This window comes from Pinus tabuliformis, chromosome 8 (assembly GCF_031772625.1).
Source record: "Pinus tabuliformis cultivar Carrire ecotype Pingquan chromosome 8, CPIR1, whole genome shotgun sequence".
Lineage (NCBI taxonomy): Eukaryota > Viridiplantae > Streptophyta > Pinopsida > Pinales > Pinaceae > Pinus > Pinus tabuliformis.
Window position 1 is genome coordinate 565,395,887 of NC_142294.1, and position 22,015 is coordinate 565,417,901.

General features: G+C 39.0%; 1 protein-coding gene and 1 long non-coding RNA gene across 2 annotated transcripts; both read right to left on the reverse strand.

Annotated features, from left to right (window-relative positions):
• Window positions 1-453: 453 nt before the first annotated feature.
• LOC149236719 (uncharacterized) lies at window positions 454-1,255 on the reverse strand. The gene is made up of 2 exons (XR_016268430.1): window positions 874-1,255; window positions 454-787 (listed from the first exon to the last, which is right to left on the reverse strand). It is a non-coding gene; the product is annotated as an uncharacterized LOC149236719 (long non-coding RNA).
• Window positions 1,256-2,153: 898 nt separating this feature from the next.
• Window positions 2,154-9,586, reverse strand: LOC149236720 (pentatricopeptide repeat-containing protein At3g24000, mitochondrial-like). The gene is made up of 2 exons (XM_089372463.1): window positions 7,875-9,586; window positions 2,154-2,733 (listed from the first exon to the last, which is right to left on the reverse strand). Exons 1-2 carry the CDS (start codon window positions 9,253-9,255, stop codon window positions 2,621-2,623), a joined length of 1,494 nt encoding a protein of 497 aa, XP_089228589.1. The 5' UTR covers window positions 9,256-9,586; the 3' UTR covers window positions 2,154-2,620.
• Between the last annotated feature and the right edge of the window lie 12,429 nt (window positions 9,587-22,015).

Here is a 22,015-nt window from a genome sequence, read left to right on the forward strand (position 1 = left end):
TTATAAGGTCTAATATTTTAACAAAAGATTCGCCAATATTTCACAATTTTTTATAATTTAAAGCAAGATTGGCCGAAAATCTAAGAGATTTTATAATTGAGAGAAAGATACGTCTAAATAATATATACATATTTGGTTATCAATAAGACATACATATAGAGAGAGAGAGAGAGAGAGAGAAATTTGTAACTTAAGGTTTTATATTAATCAAAGACCATATTTACATGGGTTTATAAGGATTTCTAGAGTGACCATGGAGGATACAACCTCTCATCGTTTGCTCCTTGAAAATATACCTTCAAGGTTCCTTAGGTGGATAGTAGAGCTACTATACTTGACATTGACAGTGTCCAGTAGCTTTTCTAGCCCAAAATCTGCTATGCATGGCTCCATGTCAAAGCCCAGAACGATGTTGCTTGGCTTAATATTTCCATGAACAAACTTCCTTTCATGTAAGTAAGACAGGCCTCTGGCTACTCCCTTTGCAATTTTAAATGATAAGTTTGTGTTTACAAAACATAATCTACTGCAAGGATGCTAACCTGGAAATGGCTATCTACCTTTCAGCGAGCATTGCTGACCCCTCCTCAAAGATTTCCTGGACAATGTCTATATTTTGCTACTTTTCAACTGACTTAGACGATGAATCAGTGGATTTCCTTCTGAAACAATTCTTAAATTTGCCTTCCTTCTTAACTGGAGCTCGTGGTGCGGATTTCTCAGGTGGGATCAAATCCACTACAATGCATGTAGTGTCGTCCCTAAGTCCTCTTATCCTCAAAGCCTCCTACAGCTAAACCGGTTAGGCTATGATAGAAAATAAACTTAAAGATGGTGACATCGATCACTTATCCTTTTCAACAGTATTTGTACCTTAACAATTTGTTTTGCAGCAAGTTCTGCTGGCAAGCCTCGGCAGCAATTTGCAGCCTTCTCAGAGCTCAATGCATCCCAAACACCATCAGTTGCAATGATAAGCCTTCCTCCAACATTCGATAGCCATTGAAACAAAAAATTACCAGTCTAAATCAAACAGACACATTGTGACCAGGTATGTTTTTCCTCCAGTAAATGGATAAAATCCATTCCCTGCCACTGCAACAATAATACACCATATATCACCTTCCCATTAAAATTGAGAATGAGCTGCAAGTAAACTGTGAGAACGCGGATGCCTCATAAGCATGGAGTTAAGTTTGATCCCTGAGCTTTGCTACAATCCTCAATTGTAGAAATATTGAAATTTTTAAGAAGACTCTGGCCATTTCATAAGCCGCTAAGTTGACAGCAGAGTTTGTCTGTTGCTGAGTCCCAATCATAGAGATGTCTATATGAGTTATGTCAATGTCTAAGTAGAGCTGTTGAATATGGAATGTGGGTGTTAGTCCTCATCTCTGTTCGACTTATGTCAAAGCAAGGATGCTACATAGGAAGAAAGAATTGGTTAATCGGTTGTGGATGATGGCATTTTTTCTAGAAAATGCAATACCTCCATCATTGATGGTCTCTTTTGAGGGGAAGCAAAATCACAATTCAATGCAATCCCCACAGACACTGATATTTCAACCCTTCCTTCAACCTCTGGTCGAAGAGTAGGATCTATGATGCGCAAAAGGCGATGCTTATCATCAACAAAGTTTTGACCCCATGCTGCAAAATCCTGATCTGAAGGCCAGCATGCATAGAAATGCCCTCACTAGGTGTGATGTCAGTTTGACAGACATCACAAGCGAACAATCTTGATACTATCTGCACCGTATATTCCGAGCCCAGCGTGCAATGTCAAATACTCAATTATTAGCATGACAGACTTGCAACAAGATGCATTCTACAATATTCTCTACAGCTAGTTTTTATTTCAATACATCACATGGAAAAGCAAGGATTTAATCCTTCGTAGCTGAGACAAATATATACAAGGCCATAACAGAAAAAGGCCTCCTTTGGACTTCTCTTACCTTAGTATAAATAACAAACCAAATCCTAAAAGGAAGGAAACACCATTCTATATTAAATGCCTAGAACCCAAAAAACACATAAAAAATAGATTAATGCTTTTACTAAGGCTGAACCGAGTATAAACTAAATCTGTTAACAGGAAAAAGATTATTTTAAAAAAACTAGATTGAAAAATTGAAAATTCAAAAGTGCCAAAATATAAGCAGGGATTACCCATGCATAGCCACAATTCAAATTTGCAACACAATTATCCAATTTTAATAAAAATTTGTAAACATAGATTGTCCACATTCAAGGAGCAGCAACTCAGATACAATTTATCATGCTTTGTTCTGAATCCAATGATAAGTCTGAGTTTACAAAACATAATCTACTGCAAGGATGCTAAGCTGGAAATGGCTATCTACCTTTCAGCGAGCATTGCTGACCCCTCCTCAAAGATTTCCTGGACAATGTCTATATTTTGCTGCTTTTCAACTGACTTAGACGATGAATCAGTGGATTTCCTTCTGAAAAAATTCTTAAATTTGCCTTCCTTCTTAACTGGAGCTGGTGGTGCGGATTTCTCAGGTGGGATCAAATCCAGTACAATGCATGTAGTGTCGTCAACAAAATGCGATGCTTGTCATCAACAAAGTTTTGACCCCATGCTGCAAAATCCTTATCTGAAGGCCAGCATGCACAGAAATTCCCTCACTAGGTGTGATGTCAGTTTGACAGACAGCACAAGCAAAAAATCCTGATACTGTCTGCACCGTATATTCCGAGCCCAGCCTGCAATGTCAAATACGCAATTATTAGCATGATGGACTTGCAACAAGATGCATTCTACAATATTCTCTACAGCTAGTTTTTATTTCAGTACATCACATGGAAAAGCAAGGATTTAATCCTTCGTAGCTGAGACAAAGATATACAAGGCCATAACAGAAAAAGGCCTCCTTTGGACTTCTCTTACCTCAGTATAAATAACATACCAAATCCTAAAAGGAAGGAAACACCATTCTATATTAAATGCCTAGAACCCAAAAAACACATAAGAAATAGATTAATGCTTTTACTAAGGCTGAACCGAGTATAAACTAAATCTGTTAACAGGAAAAACATTATTTAAAAAAAAACCAGATTGAAAAATTGAAAATTCAAAAATGCCAAAATATAAGCAGGCATTACCCATGCATAGCCACAATTCAAATTTGCAACACAATTATCCAATTTTAATAAAAATTTGTAAACAAAGATTGTCCACATTCAAGGAGCAACAACTCAGATACAATTTATCATGTTTTGTTCTGAATCCAATGATAAGTCTGTGTTTACAAAACATAATCTACTGCAAGGATGCTAAGCTGGAAATGGCTATCTAAAAGAAAACTTCCTAATTTCCAACAAAGTTCACTCATGGGTGATGCATACAAAACTATTCTTTTTAACCTGATAACCAATAGTAGAAACCTAAAAGAAAACTTCGTAATTTCCAACAAATTTCACTCATGGGTGATGTATACACTAATAGCAGATACACTACAAGAATGATAGAATCTGATACAAACTCCAACACAACCAACATAGTTTTCACTTCACACCACCAATAATTGTGACAAATACCAATCCACCAATAAAGGACCTACAAAGGAATTGCATAATTTTTTAAATAGTAGTTTTAATCATACCAGAAACAAATAACACAAAACTATTCTTTTTAACCTGATAACCAATAGCAGAAACCTAAAACAGAACTTCGTAATTTCCAACAAAGTTCACTCATAGGTGATGCATACACTAATAGCAGATACACTACAAGAATGATAGAATCTGATATAAACTCCAACACAATCAACATAGTTTTCACTTCACACCACCCAATAATTGTGACAAATACCAAAAATATGAATAGATTTTGGCCCACATTTTCAACCCTATTCACCAATAGCACATATATGTCAAAGGTTGCAATCAACACCTTTAGATCAAACTGCTAATGGTACCTATCACAAAGCACCACACAGGTTAGTGGTAGAGCAAACACTTGTTTAAAGGGCAAGTTTTCAATTCAATTCCTAGCCTGTCAATTTTTTACCAAAGTGTGTTAAAGGGGATAACAGGGTGGGTTTCAGAGGTAGCAATCCGCAACTTTATATTGAACCTTAAGGGTGCCTGTCATGAAGGGGCATCTATCTCATTGATAGAGCAGCTAATTGCTTGAGGACAGATCTTAGGTTCAATTCCTATAGCTTGTCTAGTTTTCAACAATATATAACTATATACAGACACACCACAACCATGAAAAATCCATAGAAATTTCAACATACAAATAGTATGATCGTCTACCCAACTTGTCAAAAACATATACATTTAGAAAACACAAACCAATATAAAATACCTAGAAAGATCATAACTTTCAAGTTTCAACCCAATTCGAAAAACTAGCAATTTCCAGCTTGACCACCATTAACAAAGACCCAATAATCTCATAATTTTGAAGTAAATTCACCATTTAGAGATAAATTAATGAAGCAAATATTCCAAAGAAAAATGTCATAATTATCAACTCAGTTGTAGACAGCAGGCACCAACAGAATTGCTGATGAATCAGAGCCAGTACTGCAGATATGTTAGCAGTCTACACAAAATAGATAACAATGGACACATATACTCAGGTAAATTGAGAGCTCTAATGGAAGCAAAATAGACTATGCTTGAGAGCCCCAAAGCAGGCAGATCTGGTGTTCAACCAAACACCACCCCAGCGTAATAACATCCTCAATCTGGCAATAAATTGTGATTATGGATGAGTAATCTAGTCATAATTTTCATTCTATGCTTTACGCCTGAAAATTCTCTGAGGTTTGCCACTTTCTTGCTTTGGTCTGAACCTAAGTCACATGGTTTGGGGTTCAAGTTCAGGTTCAATAATGATTAGGTTTGATTCGAGTTTGAATTTCTTGATGAGGTTCGCTATATAGCACAAGATAGTAAGAAATCAACATCAATAAACATAAAAAATGCTATCATGGACTTCGAAACTGCAAGAATGAACTACAAGTGTGAGCTGTGACATCAAATTATGAGCTTGAACCATGGAATTGGTCAATGACCCAGAGGTTCGATGAGGTTTGCCAAACCCCAAAAGAAAATTTAGGTTTGCCGAATTTTGGATGGACTACAAGTGTGAGCTGCGACATGATGTTATGAGCTTGAACCATGGAAATGGTAATGACCCAGAGGTTCGATGAGGTTTGCTAAACCTCAAAAAAAAAATTCAGGTTTGCTGAATTTTGAACCTCAAAGTTGAAGTTCGGTGAACCTTGTGACATAGGTCTGAACTATTTTTGAATTGGCACTTGGGAGATTGTGGCAGGTTAAGGGAAGGAAAGGAGGCCCAAGGGCAGAGCCTCCAAATGCTCCATAGCAGACCTATAGACTCGGAAAGGCTCTTGAACAAGGGTTGCAGAGATGATTAAGATGGGATTGAGCCAGGGGGGGGACGCCCACCCTGGTTACTAGAGAAGGATAGACTTGGAATGAGAAGACAATCGCATTTTGTAGACAGTCCATCCAAGCAGAGGATCCACAAATCGCTGGCTAGAATTGTGGGGAGCCTTATGAATGGAACGGTGGAGAAAATGGCTTTCAAATCTAAGCTTAGGGAAATAATGTGGGAAATCAAGAAGGAAGCCATGGCAAAGCTCCAAGAGATGATGTGGAATGGTAACTAATTGAGATGAGCTATAGACGTCGAGGGAACAATGGAACACTGATATGAGTTGGAACCACTTCATGCATTCAACTCGAGACCACGCTGTTACAGAGATGGTTATCATAGAAATGAAGTTGGAATCGAGACAAACTGCAAACATCAAGAGGAGAATGGAACATTGATTTGAGTTGGAACCACTTAATGCGTTCAACTCGAGAAAACAATGTGACAGAGATGGTTATCATAGAGATGAAGTTGGAATCGAAACAAACTGCAGACATCAAGAGGAGAATGAAACACTGATGAGAGTTGGAACCACTTCATGCGTTCAACCTGAGACCAGGCTGTGACAGAGACAGGTATTGGAAAGATGTTGGATATTTCCAACCAGAAGAGGATAATTGACCAGGTGGGAACACTTCTACAAGAAAAACCCATACCTGGGTGTTCTGCACTTCCCTTAGTTCGGACAACAATGACAAACTCTGGCAACCAGAACAAAGGCACTCCTCCAAAGAGTTTCAGCGAGCATTGCTGACCCCTCCTCAAAGATTTCCTGGACAATGTCTATATCTAAAGCCATCACTTCATCTACACTTGGTGATTCATCTCGTTCTACCCCTTGTACTCTCTGAGAATGACCATTTTTCTTGTAAATTCGGCACAGCACCCAATCATCAAGCTGGACCATATCTGTAATGTAAAGGTTGCATTCATTATCATCATGCAGTTTACTGATTAATTGTATATGTTAGTGTGCCAGAATTATTGCATATGATATTTCCAAATCAACTTTTATATGGTCATATTGTATCTCTGTATCAGCGGTATCACAAAAGTCTGAGTTGAATTTGAATTGAGATTGTTGCCAATTTGAATAATATTAGAGACTGCAAGTTAAATTATTAAATTTGCCTTCCTTCTTAACTGGAGCTGGTGGTGTAGATTTCTCAGGTGGGATCAAATCCACTACAATGCATATAGTGTCGTCCCTAAGTCCTCTTATCCTCAAAGCCTCCTACAGCTAAATCGGTTAGGCTATGATAGAAAATAAACTTAAAGATGGTGACATTGATCGCTTATCCTTGTCAACAGTATTTGTACCTTAACAATTTGTTTTGCAGCAAGTTCTGCTGGCAAGCCTCGGCAACAATTTGCAGCCTTCTCAAAGCTCAATGCATCCCAAACACCATCAGTTGCAATGATAAGCCTTCCTCCAGCATTCGATAGCTATTGAAACAAAAAATTACCAGTCTAAATCAGACAGACACATTGTGACCAGGTATTCTTTTCCTCCAGTAAATGGATAAAATCGGTAAAGGATTAAAAGGGAAAAACAAAACAGGAAGAACAGAAAAAACGAAGATCTATATATGTACTCTCTTTTTATTTATACAAGATCGCGTATTTGTTAGCGAGAGCTATTTCAAACAATTGATCTCCCTTTAGTCCATAGGATTACAATTTTTTTTTGAAATCCTAGATAGCTATTTCAGACAATTGATCTACCTCCTGTCCTGATTGAAGCTCCCTTCATGAGTCTCCACTATGTTCTTCTAGAACACCGTCCATCTTTCTAGTACCAACAGTACTGGGTGTTCTGCGCAAGGAACTTTTGTGCAAGTCATGGAGATGAAGTCGGTGGCAGAATGCAGTCGCCACATACCTTTCTTCTTGAACTTGTTTTTATTTATTGAGATGTGGCAAACATGTTTACTCTCTACTCTGGGTGTAACATTCAAATTAAAAGCCTTTGGCTAAGCTGCGGTATTATGTTTTGCCAAAGTTGCCCAGGACTTCCACCTAACCCTATTGGCTAAGCTGGGGTATTCTGTTTTACCAAACTTGCCAAAGACTTGCACCTTACCCCAACTGCAAGGAATGGTGTACCCAACGGTGCACTTACATGGTCAAAACAGTCCACGAGGGCAAAAAATATCTCTGATGATTTGAACCTTGGTAGAGGAATATCACCACCCCAGCTTAACCACCAATCCAAAATCCGTTAAAACAGTCAACACATACTTCAATAGCCTCCTTGATTCACATATATACAAGCCACATGACTCCTGATCTTCATAATTGTCTATGGCATGTGTGGTTTAAAACTGGTTTCAGCACGTTCCCTTTCTCATGTCTCAGCCATCTCCTACAACAAAAGCATGTACTGTCTTATTGACCTGAATCCAGCTACAACCTAGCATCTTTTTTATACCTCTGTCTTTCATAACTTTTCGCACTTTTTCAGCATCATTCCATCTACCGGCCTCTCTGTAGATGTTTGATAATACCACATAGTGGGAGGCAGTTTCAGGGTCACACTCAATAACACGTTCTGCTGCATATTCTCCAAGCTTTATGTTCTTATGGATTCTACAAGCACTGAGAAAAGTTCCCCACAAAGCAGCTTCGGGTTTGGTCGGCATTTTATTGATGAAGTCTAGAGCTTCATTAAGCTTCCCAGAACAACCAAGGAGATCAACCATGCAACAATAGTGCTCAACTCTAGGCATAATTTGATAATCTCGACTCATGCAATGAAAGTAATGCCACCCATCATCCACTAGCCCCGCATGGCAGCAAGCAAACAAAACACCAACAAAGGTAACATGGTCAGGCTTCATGCCAAGATCTTGCATCTGCTCAAACATGCACAGGGCCTCCTTCTCGTAACCATGCAGAGCATACCCAACAATCATTGCCGTCCAGGCGACCACATCTTGTAAATGCAATTTGTCAAAGAATTTGCGAGCGTCCTCTATGCTACCAGATTTAGCATACATGTCTACCAGGGCACTTCTCACATAGACATCAGACTGGAGCCCTTTCCTAATAATGTCTTCATGGACCTGTCTACCATGCTCCAAAGCCACAAGATTGGTACACGAAGGGAGGACGCTGGCAAAGGTGAATTCATCTGGTCCAACGCCAACCTGTTGCATCTCACAAAATAGACTCAATGCCTCTTCATGATTTCCATTCTCTGCATACCCTGTGATCATAGTATTCCATGAAACAACATTTCGTGCAGGCATTTCGCCAAACACTTTGCGTGCATCCCGCAAACACCCACATTTAATATACATATCTATCAGAGCACTGCCCACAAAGACATCAGACAGAAACCCACTTCTAATGATATTGGTTTGGATCTGCTTACCGTGTTCCAAAACTGCCATGCTAGCACATGCCGGAAGAACACTGGCGACCATGAACTCATCTGGTCTGATACCGGATCGCTGCATTCGATAAAACAATCCCAGAGCCTCGTCATCATGCTCGTATTTGGAGTAAGCTGCAATCATTGTTGTCCACGAGACCACATTTGGTTGCGGTAACTCTTCTAGAACTCGGCGCGCATGCACCAGACTCCCGCACTTGGCATACGCAATCAGAATTTTGGTGTCCAAGAATTTATTGAGCTTAAATCCAGTTAATATGATGTGGGCATGGACGAGTTTGGCTTGGGGTAAGAAATTCGTACTGCGACAGACCTGCAAGAGGGAAGCATAAGTATGGGAGTCTGGCTGAAATTTTCGGGTATCCATGGGAGGTAGAGGATGGAGCGCTTCTTTCAAACGCCCCTGTTGGGACATTGAGCACAGGCAAATTTCCTATTGTCGGGCATCCTATTCCCAGGGTTATACTTTGGTAGGACGAACCAGCAAGTTTAAACAGAGAGGCAGTGAGATTAACAGGAGCTTGCGGAATGCCACAGTCTGTAAAAACTGTGCCACTGGCGATTTTCATACTGTTTTGATTGTAGCCCAAAACCCTGTAGCTCACGTTGTTGATTGTGAGATAGGGCGTGGTGGATTGACAGTAGATTTGAAACGCACGGTGGCCGCATCCTGATTTTGCTCTGCCGAAGGCATACAATATGTTATCCATTGGGTTGGGAGACAAAAGGACAGTGTGAGGATCAACGATCCAACATCATTCAATCGTCTAACACCACAAATCTACGATCAACAATAGGACACGGCATCGGCTGGGGTAATTCATTTCAAAGGGAAACGCCTTACGGTGTAAATATTGTTGCTCAATGAGTAAACCATAACATTATTGTTCTTATATAATGTTGTTTCTCTTATATATTATGCTACCATAATACCATATATGAGATTTCTCAGTCATGAATCCATATATAACGTTGTTGCTCCATATACAATGCATCCATGGTTTTTGCGCTAATATTGTAATTGCATGGCGATAACCTCAATATTGTAATATTGAACGCATTCACCATTAATTTTTGTGTTAATATTAACTCATATAAACCATATGTTTCATTAAACCATAAATGGTTCTTTGATACCACTATGCTAATAGAAATGAATACTTGTTGCATTAATTGGTTGGAATATTACAACATATTCATGATTACTATTGTGCAACAAAATAAGGCTATTGTGCAGTGATAATAATAATGCCATTGAACACTTTGATAATTCCATCGAACGCTTGATAATAATAATGTCATCAAACAATAATAATTCCAATGAAAAATAATAATGCCATTGAACAATAATAACCACTAACGATGCATTCTGACACCAATTTCCATTCATGGATGATATTTGTAAGAGAAATAATTCTGGAGCCCAAGGAGCTAGCTGTTGGAGGATTTCTCGTCTCAATATTAATGCATCTCTTATTGCAATGTTTCTACCATTACAATGACTGGATAGGTATTAAGGCTACTGATCGACGCTTCAAATAATCAATGTCACCACATCATTTGTAATGCCATGCACCCATTGTAATAATGTTTCCAATTAATTGATTAATACACCAGTTCAAATAGCCCCAATCGAATTTGTAACTTTCCTTGGATGCTTGTAATACTAATGATATACAATGTAACGTATGCTCATTCCACAATTCTGCCTGGGCTGAATAATGCTTTTATTATCATAATGGTCCCATTGCCAGAGAATCTTTATTATTCTGCTGGTAACACAGAGAGAAGCATAATTGATATAAGGTATGCATTGAAACGTTCCAGATCTCTGACATCCATGTGACAATATTGCACTCAAGTCTGTTACTCGATGAAACGTTGAAGGCTCCAAAAATTATTTGATGATACCTGGACATCTTATCTTCAATATTTGTTGTCATTTAGCTCCTCCTCCTGCTTAGGGTCACATTCTAGTATTCTTGCTTCTTGTATGTCATCTGCCACAAATTTCTCTAGATCATCTACTTCTTGTTCTAAGACACCATCCACCAAATCATTATCAAGAAAAGCAATGACATTTGTAGCCATGTTAGTGCCAGCTGAATCCTTGTTGAAAATACCTTGATGCTTGGCCTTCTCATTGGCAATTTCCTGCTGCTAATTTTTGGAATCCTTCAAGACACCTTCTATGGAATTCACAAGGACGTTCGATTCAATTTTTTGCATTGGAAATTTCCTGTCGTTTATTATTGGGATCCTTCAAGAGGCCTCCTGCGGCATTTGCAAGAACCTCACTTTCAATTGTTGTATTGGAAATCTCTTGTTGCCTATCAATGGAACCCTCCAAGGCAACTCTTGTGCCATCTGCAAGAACCTTGTTTCCAATCTCTGCATTAGCAATATCTTGTTTCTTATCATTAGAATCCTTCAAGGCACCTTCTTCAGCATTTACGAGAACTTTAGTTTCAACCCTAATATCCCTTGTTGTAAGTGAATCAATGCTTTTTGTAGCACCTGTTTCAGAAGGCTGAGGAGTGATAATCAAGGGAGGAATGGCTTTTTCTCTTCCCTCTAATTATAAAAATTTTGTTCTTCACTAAAAAGGCGAGGAATGATTCTTTTCTTAAATTCCTTCCCAGTAGTTGTAGGAGTCTTTTCATTTTTATTTGTTGAAGGTTTCTCCACATGTGATTCCCAGTAGTTCTTAACCTGGTCCTGCCCAATAACATCGGTTTCCTTCTTATTTTCACTTTTTCCAACTGAGTTTGTCCTCATGATATTTCCACTCATATAGATTTCTCTCTGTTATTTACTTAATTGTTTCTTCTGCATGTATATGTATTTGTTTGCTTCACGTTTTCCATGCCAACTTTGATCTCACGATATCCATTAACTTCTCACATTTTATGGGCTTCTCTCCCCTTTCTGCTCTTCTAATACTTATTGGATGATTGCCTTGTTTCTTAGAGCAACTCCCACTGAAACCATGATTCCTTTATTGCATCATTGAAGTAACAAGTTGTTCATTTCTCTTCCTCTTCCCCACTTTGTAGCTTGTCGTGCATTTCCTTCATTGTTTGATCTACTTGAAGTTTCCTTCATCTTATGTCTAGAACTCTTTAGGATATATAGTAGTTTGCATTCTTTGACCATATGGACTAGACTGCTACACAAATAGAATGTTGTATGACCGAGCAAAGGAACTAATGATGTGTGTTTTCTTGAGTCATTTCTATTTTTATTTACATACTTTTTGCATTCAATAGATCTATGTCCAAATTCATTGCATATATAATAGTAACCATATAGATTATTTGTATACATGGTGAATGAATGTATTCTTTTTTTTATTGCTTGAGGAAGTCTTCTCATTTGCTACATTTTTTGCTGATTAAACTTGATGTTCTTTCTCTTACATTCTATTGCAATATGTCCAAGTTCATGACAAGAAAAACACTTGATATCTTTCAAGGGAGAAAAAAATCTCCTTTGTAATCTTCCAAGTTTGTTCAACTCATTTTCAGGAGAAAATGATCTTCTTGTAGTGAATCCCTTCTTCATCTCATTCTTTGGATTTTGAGATTGTTGCTTGTTTTTTTTTTCTTCTTTACTAAACATTGTGCTTGTCCCTTCTCCTATAGGTATTTTTAGGGATTCTTCATTATCATCTTTAAAGGCTTCCTTTTCTAATTTCTTCATGGAGGCAATCTCCTCTTCTAGCTGCTTACACAACCTATTATTTTCATCTAACTGTCTTCTAGTTGAAATAATCTAAGACATTAATCTTTCACATTGTACATCTTTCTCCTTTAGTTGGTTATTCATCTTCCCTTCTATTCTCCTTGATTCTTCAAACTAACAATTTCCTCCTTGTACTTATGCTCTCTCTCATCACATGTTTGCACTAGTTTCTTTATATCTTTGTTTTCATTCTTCAATATTTCTATTTCAGTCAAGGCTATGTCAAGCATGGCTTGTTCTTCAGTTGTATTTTATTCTTGGAAATAAGATCCATTGACTGAATATTTTCCTTTTGACAGGAATTCTTCTTTTTCCTCTTTACCTTCTCCTTCTTAACAGTGCAGCTACTAGTGTCTCCTTCATGCATGAGATGTAATATATCCCATATTTATTTTTCAAAATTTAAGTCTATTACTGTATCAAGATCCTTATTATGAATATTATTAAACATAACATATTTTTCTTTAGAATTCCACTACTATTCTTGCTTAGAGGGGGAGTTCTTATGGTATCCATCAGATACAAGTTTCCATACATCAGGTCTATAAGCTATTAGTTCAGACTTTACCTTATCTCTCCATTCATGAAAGTTTGTTGCACTCAACATGGGTACACTTTGATAGTCCATGACTCAAGTAAAGCTACCTTCAGGTTGTTAGGCTTATACCAAAGGAACTGGATCTAATACCAATTAATGAAAACTTGACTAAACTTAGAGGGGGGGGTGAATCAGTTTAGTATATTCATGGACATTAAAATTATCTTCATTCATATCTTTAACTGAAACATTACATGAGTAGATTAACAAATAATGACCAATAGATTGAGTATGTGAACAGCAAGCAATAAGAAAACCAAAACATCACATCAGTACATAATAATAACACATATTAACACCAGATATATGTGGAAACCCATAAAGGGAGAAAACCACAGTTTTATTATTGTTTTGATACAGAGGCAAGCTCCTACTCCTTATTACATCTGGCTGGAAACTACATGAAGTTTCTACCTTAATTTTCTACAAGTTGCAACATGCAAGGAAGCTCCAACTCCCATCTGTTTTCTATAGGCTACAACCCACATGAGGCTCCTACCTAAACCAACTACAACTGGATATTTATCAAGCCACAACTTGAAAGGAGACTACAGCCCCTCGATGCAAATAAGAAATAATAATATGTTGGTTTAACTAGTCATAAATTATGCATATATCCATCTTCATTTCTGCTTGTTCTTCCCTTCAAATTTGCTTCACATAAGATTCAAATGCACTAGGCAACTAACTCATAATACCTCAATGAGATCACCCACATTCACCCACTCTCTAACCTCAAATTCATTCCAAAATCACATCTTTTATAAAGATAAGTTGTTGTCTGTTTGTATCACACATAGGAATATGAAGTGAATAGGCTTGACTCTTTGCCTTCCACTCATTTGTTTCCAAATTCTTTATATCTTGAATATTAATACATAAAAATAAATAATCCACCCAATATTATTTTTCATCCACATGAAATGATTAAATACATCAACATAAGTCAACATCAAATAACAATATTTATCAGTAATGCGTCACAACAATCTTTGCAACATCTTTTCCTTGGACTTGCATCACAACATCTTCATGTCATTGTCTCAACCTCCATGAGTATTGTCTTATTTTGTTGTCATGGAGTTTTGTCTTTGTTTTCATGGAGTATTGCCTTTGGTGTCATGGAGTCTTGCCTTTTCCTTGCATCAAAACACTCAACATCACAACAAATCTTCAACATAGCAATTTCTGTAACATTCTTTCTTGCACATATTTTCCTTTTCCATAGTCTTGCAACACAACAATGCCAGTATTTTCTCCTTTGTTCAACTTTTTTGCTCTTTTGTTGTTCCTTTTCCTTTGTTTCACTTTTGTTGCTCTTTTACCTTTGTTGCACTTTTTCTACTCTTTTACCTTTCTTAAACTTTTGTTGCTCCTTTGCCTTTGCTGCACTTTTTTTTCTCTTTTTCCTTCTTTGCACTTATGTTGCTCTTTTACCTTTGTTTCACTTTTGTTGTTCATTTTCCTTTGTTGCACTTTTACTTCTCCTTTAACTTTTATACACTTTTGCTACTTCTTTTTCTTTGCTTCCCTTGTGATTCTTTGCCATCAATGACAATAATGCCATCATTTAATACCTAGGAAATGGTTGCAAACTCTTTGCCATTCTTTCCACCTTCACTCTTCTTCTTCGGCCTAGAACCCGCTCTTCAGAGGCATTTTGAAAGGTTCCACATATAATTGGAGACATATTTTAGATCACTAACCAACTGTGCCATCTCCAAGAGTATCTAAGTTGATCTCGTAAGGCAGAACTTCCTCCAAAGTCTGGGACTCCCAACCATCATAGTCATCTTTTTATGGATTCTCCAATAATCATGCTACTATGATGATTCTCTACAATGCACTGTAGCAACCATGGGTCTCTCCATGAGTTTGACACATCAAGAAAATCAAACTAGCCCAATTACCATCACAGCTAGGCTAGGGAACATCAAATCCAACATTTTCTTCCACAAACATCCATGCTATCTGGTTGACATCAATGCCAACACTCTTTCCAATAGTTGGACAGTACCAACTGCCCAACACATCTCCCAGCATGATTTCTGAAATTAATACCACACATCTCCCAGCATGATTATTGACATCAGTTACAACACACTTGTAGCCACTAGCCATCTAGACAATGCCATCTATCCAACACTCTTTCATTAACAATCTCTCACTTTTGGTTGTGATTGTACTTTTGTTTCGTTGAGTTTTCCAAATTATCACTTTTGTGCACCTTCACTTTCATGAGTTTCTCTTTCATGTTTTTTATTGTCACATTCACTTGATTTCATCTTAATTATTGTTTTTTCCATGTTATCTTGGCTCTGGCATGTGTTGTTTTTGTTTTCATCGTTGTTCGCATATCGCAAGTGTCATTCACACTTTTCTCTTTATATAGAAATGTCATCTTTTGGCATGGGAAGTGTCACTTATCATATAAAGTAAAGTTTTGTATTATTTCAAGGGGTAACGTTGGTGTTGATAAGTCATACTAGTCATGTAGACATGTTTTACACTCATTCCCAAAGTTTCATGCATTGTCGCACAAGTGTGGTCACTTTCGTCGCAAAGTGTATCTTTTGTGTTGCACTTGGAAAGGTAAGTTGCATTGTTGTCGCAGTGAGGGCATCATGTTGTTCTTGTTTTTTTAGAGTGATCAATGTTGTTTCATTGACTATTTTGAGTGTGTGATCATGATATAGTTTTTTCTCTACTCACTTAAGCCTCATTGGTCCCACACTTAACCTTATTTGGAAAATTTTGTTCTCGGGCAACTTGACTTCACTCAGCCTTCATGAACCGTGCATTGCGCAATCTCAACCCTCAAGCCATGTCCTTGCCTCTTGGAACTACGCAATGTGTAGTCTCGGTTCTCTGTCCCATTCCTTGAGCTCTAGAACTATGCAATCCTTTCCTCCTTCCATCCTTCTCTACGCACTTTGTAGTCTCAAGAATCAAGCCTTAGCCTTGAGCTCTTAAACTATGCAACTGCACAATCACTTGGCCTCTCTCCCTCCATAATTGCACATTGGGAAACTTCAATATTCAAGCCTCAATCTTGAGGCCTTGAACCCTTCAACTGTGCAATCTCTCGTCCTGTTCTCCTATCAGAACTGCGCATTGGGAAACCCCAAGCCTCAACCTTGAGCTCTTGAGCTCCTTAGCTGCACAGTCACCTAGCCTAGCCTTTTAGAACTACTCACTAGGAAACTTCAAGGCTTAAGATTAACATCCTAAGCCCCTCAACTACACAGTCAATTAGCCTTGACCCTCCATAATTTTTCATTGCACAGTCTCAAGCATCAAACCTCAGTCGTGAGCTCTTGAACTGTGCAATTCCTAATCTTGTCTCCCAACCTATCACCCGATTACAACTCAATTAGTGGCTATCATGAAGCATGTTAGACTAGGGTATTTTTGGACTGATGTCATCTTGTCATGAATGGATTGTGGTTACTGTTACTCTGTCTAATCATGATAAGATGATGATGGAGGGAAAGGAGAGGGATACCATGCTATAAAACACCTATGGAGATGAAGAGATAAAATGGTCATTCCGCGAGAAAACGAAGGAACACAAAATTACAACAGAAGAACAAAGATCAGAACACCATGAAGACTCCATATTGATTCAAAACTCTTTGGAGGGTGGATATAAATAAAAAAGAATATCTCTTATGAAGAAGAAGACCATGTTCCACCTCTCATGAAGACACAAAGAAAGAAACAGAAAAAGTGGCTCGACATTACCAGTCATCATGTAGTCCATGTCATCAGTGCCATGTCATGTCATGAGTCATCATGTGACATAGCATTTTGTGGATTATGTAAATTCTATTTGAGAGAAATTTAATGTAAAGTGGAAGTCCAAGAGTCATCCATGTAATGTGAAAATTCATGCAAGAATTCAAAACATCGTAGAGAAGTCAAACAGTCATGCGAGTAGTCCAAGAGTCACAAGGGAGGTGAATGATCACCCCATTTATTATATATACACCCTCATTGTTCATGCAAAAGGACTTTTTCACCTTGGCTTCTCCCATAAGGCATAAGAGAGACAAAGTCAGTACTTTTGGGGAGCAATTCGTGGCTCCAACGCTCCACTATTGGAGCTAGTGATGTTCATTGTATTCATGTATCTTGGGACTTTTACTTAATACTTGAAGCTTGATGGCCAACACGTTTTCATGCATGGATTGTGAATATTTGTAAGATTGTTCTGTGAATGTTTATGATTCATGTTTCCTTTCACCTGTACTAAATTAGTTGAACTATTTTGGTTATTTTAGTGCTAGATTGAATCATAGGAGGATTCATCACCGAGTTCGCGGTAGATACTTTAGTCAGCTATAGCGAGGTAGAACGATGCTTCCTCAAAGGGCCGCTAGGTAAGTACATTAAATATTTGAATACTTGGATTAAAATGCTACTATGTGAGAAACGGGTTATGCGAATAAATTAATGCTTGGGGCTACGCGAAGTGGGAGGATCTATAGAAACGAAGGTAGTGCAGAACTAGAAACTAAGCCCTTGATTTCACCTCTGCAAAGGGATGAAGAAGAGCTCGTGAGGGTCTCACCAAGAAGTGCAATCAATTTGATAAGAAAGAGAATTCTGCACATACCACCCCCACCCACACCATCGCCAGTTTCACCGTTGTCACCCCCATCTTCACCCATACCATCTGCGCCACCACCGTGAGTCAATATGGAAAGCGCGATAAAGTTACCAGTGTCCAAGGGAGTAGGGAATGAATATCTGGACCAATTCTGGTTCGTAATAAAAGTTGTATGGGAAGCACAGGGTGTCACAGATGACAATATAAAGAAAGCGATGTTGGTCAGTGCTCTGCAGGATCGCGTGCTGACCTAGTATATTAAGCATTCCAATGATAATCCGGATGCGGGGATTGCGGATATCCAAAGTGTGCTAAACAAGGAATTTAGCAGGCCAAAGTCAGAGGTGTAGTCAATCATTGGGTTCAAGGAAATCACAATGCTACCAGGCGAGACCCCTTGGGAGTTGGATCAGAGGCTCAAGGACACAATTCGCGAAGCTAACATGACATTGACAAATGGACAAAACCGCGAATGGTTTGTAGCATCGTTAACGTTGCATCTATGGAACGCGTTGTCACAATAGAGTCTAACCACTCAGGCTAAGGCCTTGGACGTTGCGATGAGATTACACGAGACTCTGATACAAGACCCCAACCTGGGAGTTCAGCAGATTCACATGCAGTTGAAAAACTTGTGCCTGGAAATGCATAGTTTGAAACAAGACAGGACAACCATTCTAGAAGTGCACGATGAGGTATGGTGCATAAAATGCAAGGGTCAGGGGCATGACAAGGACCATTGCCTAGTGTTCACGAATTACCTTGTGGGAGGAGGGCCAATACCATTAAGACCGGAGGCACAAGCAGGACCGAGCGTGGCGCCTGCACTATGGTGCACAATTTGTCAAATAAGAGGAAAGCATGCTATAGATAACTGCCATGTATTACAAAAGTATACGCAAAATTCACAGCAGTTGTTCTGTAAATTTTGTAGGTCAGTGGGACATGATGAGCGTACCTATAGAAGTTATGAGCTGATGATGGATCAAACTCCTACCTATAGAGTTCAGGTCGAAACCTGGCCCCTCGATCAAAGTGCAGGAATGGCGCGCACTGGATTTCAGGGGTGCGGACGAGGCCGAGGTGGAGGGGGACTAGGAAGAGGTCGCGAACAGCTGATATGTTACAATTGCGGAGGGCCAGGGCATTATGCCCGTGATTGTACAAATCCAACGCAACCATCATGCTTATATTGTACTTTGTTTGATCATGAGACAAAGGATTGTCCCACACTGATAGTGAGGTTGCACGATAAAGGAACACTCCAGCCTCCCCCAACTCAGAACCTACAAATGATGAGGTCTGAGCCACATGAGGAAGACCCTAATGTAAATATTGTGCTCTGGAGTGGAATTACGACAGGGGATGAAAAAGGCAAGCAACCTAAAGAAATTACCCGGGTTTGCAAGGCTCCAATGAAAGAACCAGAATTTGATTTGGAGTGCGCTAAGGAGACCTTCATGGAAGCTAAGAGCAGCTTCATTGATGCCTCCACTTTACGAAGTAAAGACAGACTGGAGCCGTAAATGGACCCATCAATGCTTACTACGTTTTTGGAAACATGCATGAAGCTGCTGCGTGACAGCAAGGCTGTAAGGGGACTGCAAGAACTCATAAATAGATGCGTAGGGACCACGCAAGGAGAACCACACGTAATTCGAAAGCTCGAAAAGCACACAACATGAATGGGAAGGGAAATGAGATTGACCGTGCAAATTGGGGAATATGAGATGGGCCAAGTAATCTTGGATTTAGGATCGGACGCAAACGTCCTACTGAAGCAGACATGGGAGCGCATGGGAAAGCCTACACTACAATGGTCTCCTATCCAACTGCAGATGGCGAACCAGCAAAAGATCCTACCTATTGGGAGATTGCAAGGAATCATAGTAGATATCGAAGGAGCAAGCGTGCTAGCCGATTTCAAAGTGATAGAGATTGTTGATGATAGCAATCCCTACCCCACGCTATTGGAATAGATTGAGCCACTAACATGAATGGGGTGATAAATATAAAGAAGCGTGAGATGATTTTTAAGAAAAAGTAACTGCATGTAGTGGTACTTTTGGACCCTGAGGAAGGATCACGCTACACAAAGCCAGTGTGCGACTATGACAATGACGATGATCTGGACTGCATCTACAAGATAACCGTGTAGGAGCAAGACTAGGTAAATCCAACCGTGGATGGCCGAATCTCATGGGAGCATGAAATCTCCTGTACATCAGATTCTGACAAGGAGATAGAACAATGGCAGAATCGGTTACACGAGGTAACCACGCTCAACTGTAACATGATGACGAGATCGCTGCATTGTGTGTGGTTTTTAACCCCGTACAGAAATTACCTACATACGAATTCTAAAACAGAGAAAATAAACAATGCAAGAGCATAACACATAAAACACATATACACAGACATTTTCCCCTGGATCCCAAAACCAAGACTACTAGATTGAATTTTCATTATATTCCTTTCAATGTTGCAATACATATTTATACATGTCGGAGCACCCAATACCATGGACCGAAAACCATCGCATCCAAAACCACGTGCGAAATCATGCACAAAACCATAGGTAGGTATGGCCAACCTAATATAGGGTCCAAAACCAAAATTTTCTAGGGCGCTGCCCCGGACCCCATAGAGTGGGGTTACCTGCACAACTCAAACCCCTGTGATCCCCCCTGCTACGTAATCGGCGCAACGAAGGGGGGGCTCCCCCCGTTAACTACATGAGCTAAATGTAGAAAGAATATAACACAACCCAACGTTCTCCCACTTGTTGTTTTCTTTCCACATGGGACCACATAAGAGCTTAGTCATTTATCCAGCCCTGCAATGCTCGTTGTTTCTCTACACCAAGAGAACTTCTCAGAGCTCAGAGATTTTTTCAATGCATCTGCAGTATTCTTCAAAGTGTCCACCTTTACCAGCAACACATTTTTGTCTTCTATCATATCCCTCACAAAGTGATGTTGAACATCAATGTGCTTTGTCTTTGAATGATATGTAGGGTTCTTTGCCAAGAAAATTGCATTTTGGCTGTCACAGTCTATCCTTATACCTCCATGTACTAACCCCATACTTGAACACAATCTCTACAACCAAACTGCTTCCTTGCTTGCATGAGTGGCTGCCATGTATTCTACCTCTGTAGTTGATAATGCTACTACAGATTGTTTCTTACTCATCCAACTGACTACACCTCCAAATAGGTTAAACACATACCCACTTGTAGATCTTCTCTGATCCAGATCTCCAGCCCAATCTGCATCAACAAAGCCACGAATATCCAACACTCCATCCAATCCTGGTCTTCCTTGGTAGCACAAACCATAATCACTAGTGCCACACAAATACCTGAAAACTCGCTTCACTGTTGTCCAGTGCTCCTTCCCTAGTTTTGACATAAACCTGCTCAATACTCCCATTACATGTGCAATGTTTGGTCTAGTATAGACCATCGCATATATCAGGCTACCGACTGCACTTGCATATGGAACATGGGACATGTCCTCTTCCTCTTCTTGTGTCTTGGGACACCATTTAGCAGATAACTTTACACCTATAGGAATAGGAACCTTCACCAGTTTACTATCCTGCATATTAAACCTCTACAATATTGTCTCGACATACTTCCTCTGGTTTAACCAGAGCATCCTCTTTGTCCAATCTCTTTTAATTTCCATGCCCAAAATATAGTTTGTAGCACCCAGATATTTAATGTCGAATTTGGAGGAAAAATGGGTCTTAAAATCTTGGATAATTTCTTTGTCATTTCCAACCAACAACATATCATCCACATACAAGACCAGATAAATAACATGGTCACCAATTAATTTAAAATACACACAGTGATCTGCTTTGCTTCTGGTGAAGCCAAGTTCCCATATAAATGTATCAAATTTCTGATACCACATCCTTGGTGATTGTTTAAACCCATATAGAGACTTCTTTAACTTGCATACCAGTTCTTTCTTACCCTTCACCACAAAACCTACAGGTTTCTTCATGTAGATCTCCTCTTCTAGATCCCCGTTAAGAAATTTTGTCTTCACATCTGTTTGTTTTACCTCAAAATCAAAAGTAGTAGCAACATATAAAGTAATCTAATAGAAGTTACCTTGGCAACAGGAGAAAAAATATCACCAAAATCAATTCCCAGCACCTGGGAATAACCTTTTTCTACCAACCGAGCTTTGTATTTCTCCACCTTTC

What these genes read in the sequence shown, in the direction of transcription:
- LOC149236720 (XM_089372463.1), bottom strand. Translation starts at nt 9,255, where the DNA reads ATGTCCCAACAGGGGCGTTTGAAAGAAGCGCTCCATCCTCTACCTCCC. An exon ending in AAAAGTTATGAAAGACAGAG is followed by an intron (nt 2,734 to 7,874) that starts GTATAAAAAAGA and finishes TTGACATTGCAG; the next exon opens with GCTGGGCTCGGAATATACGG.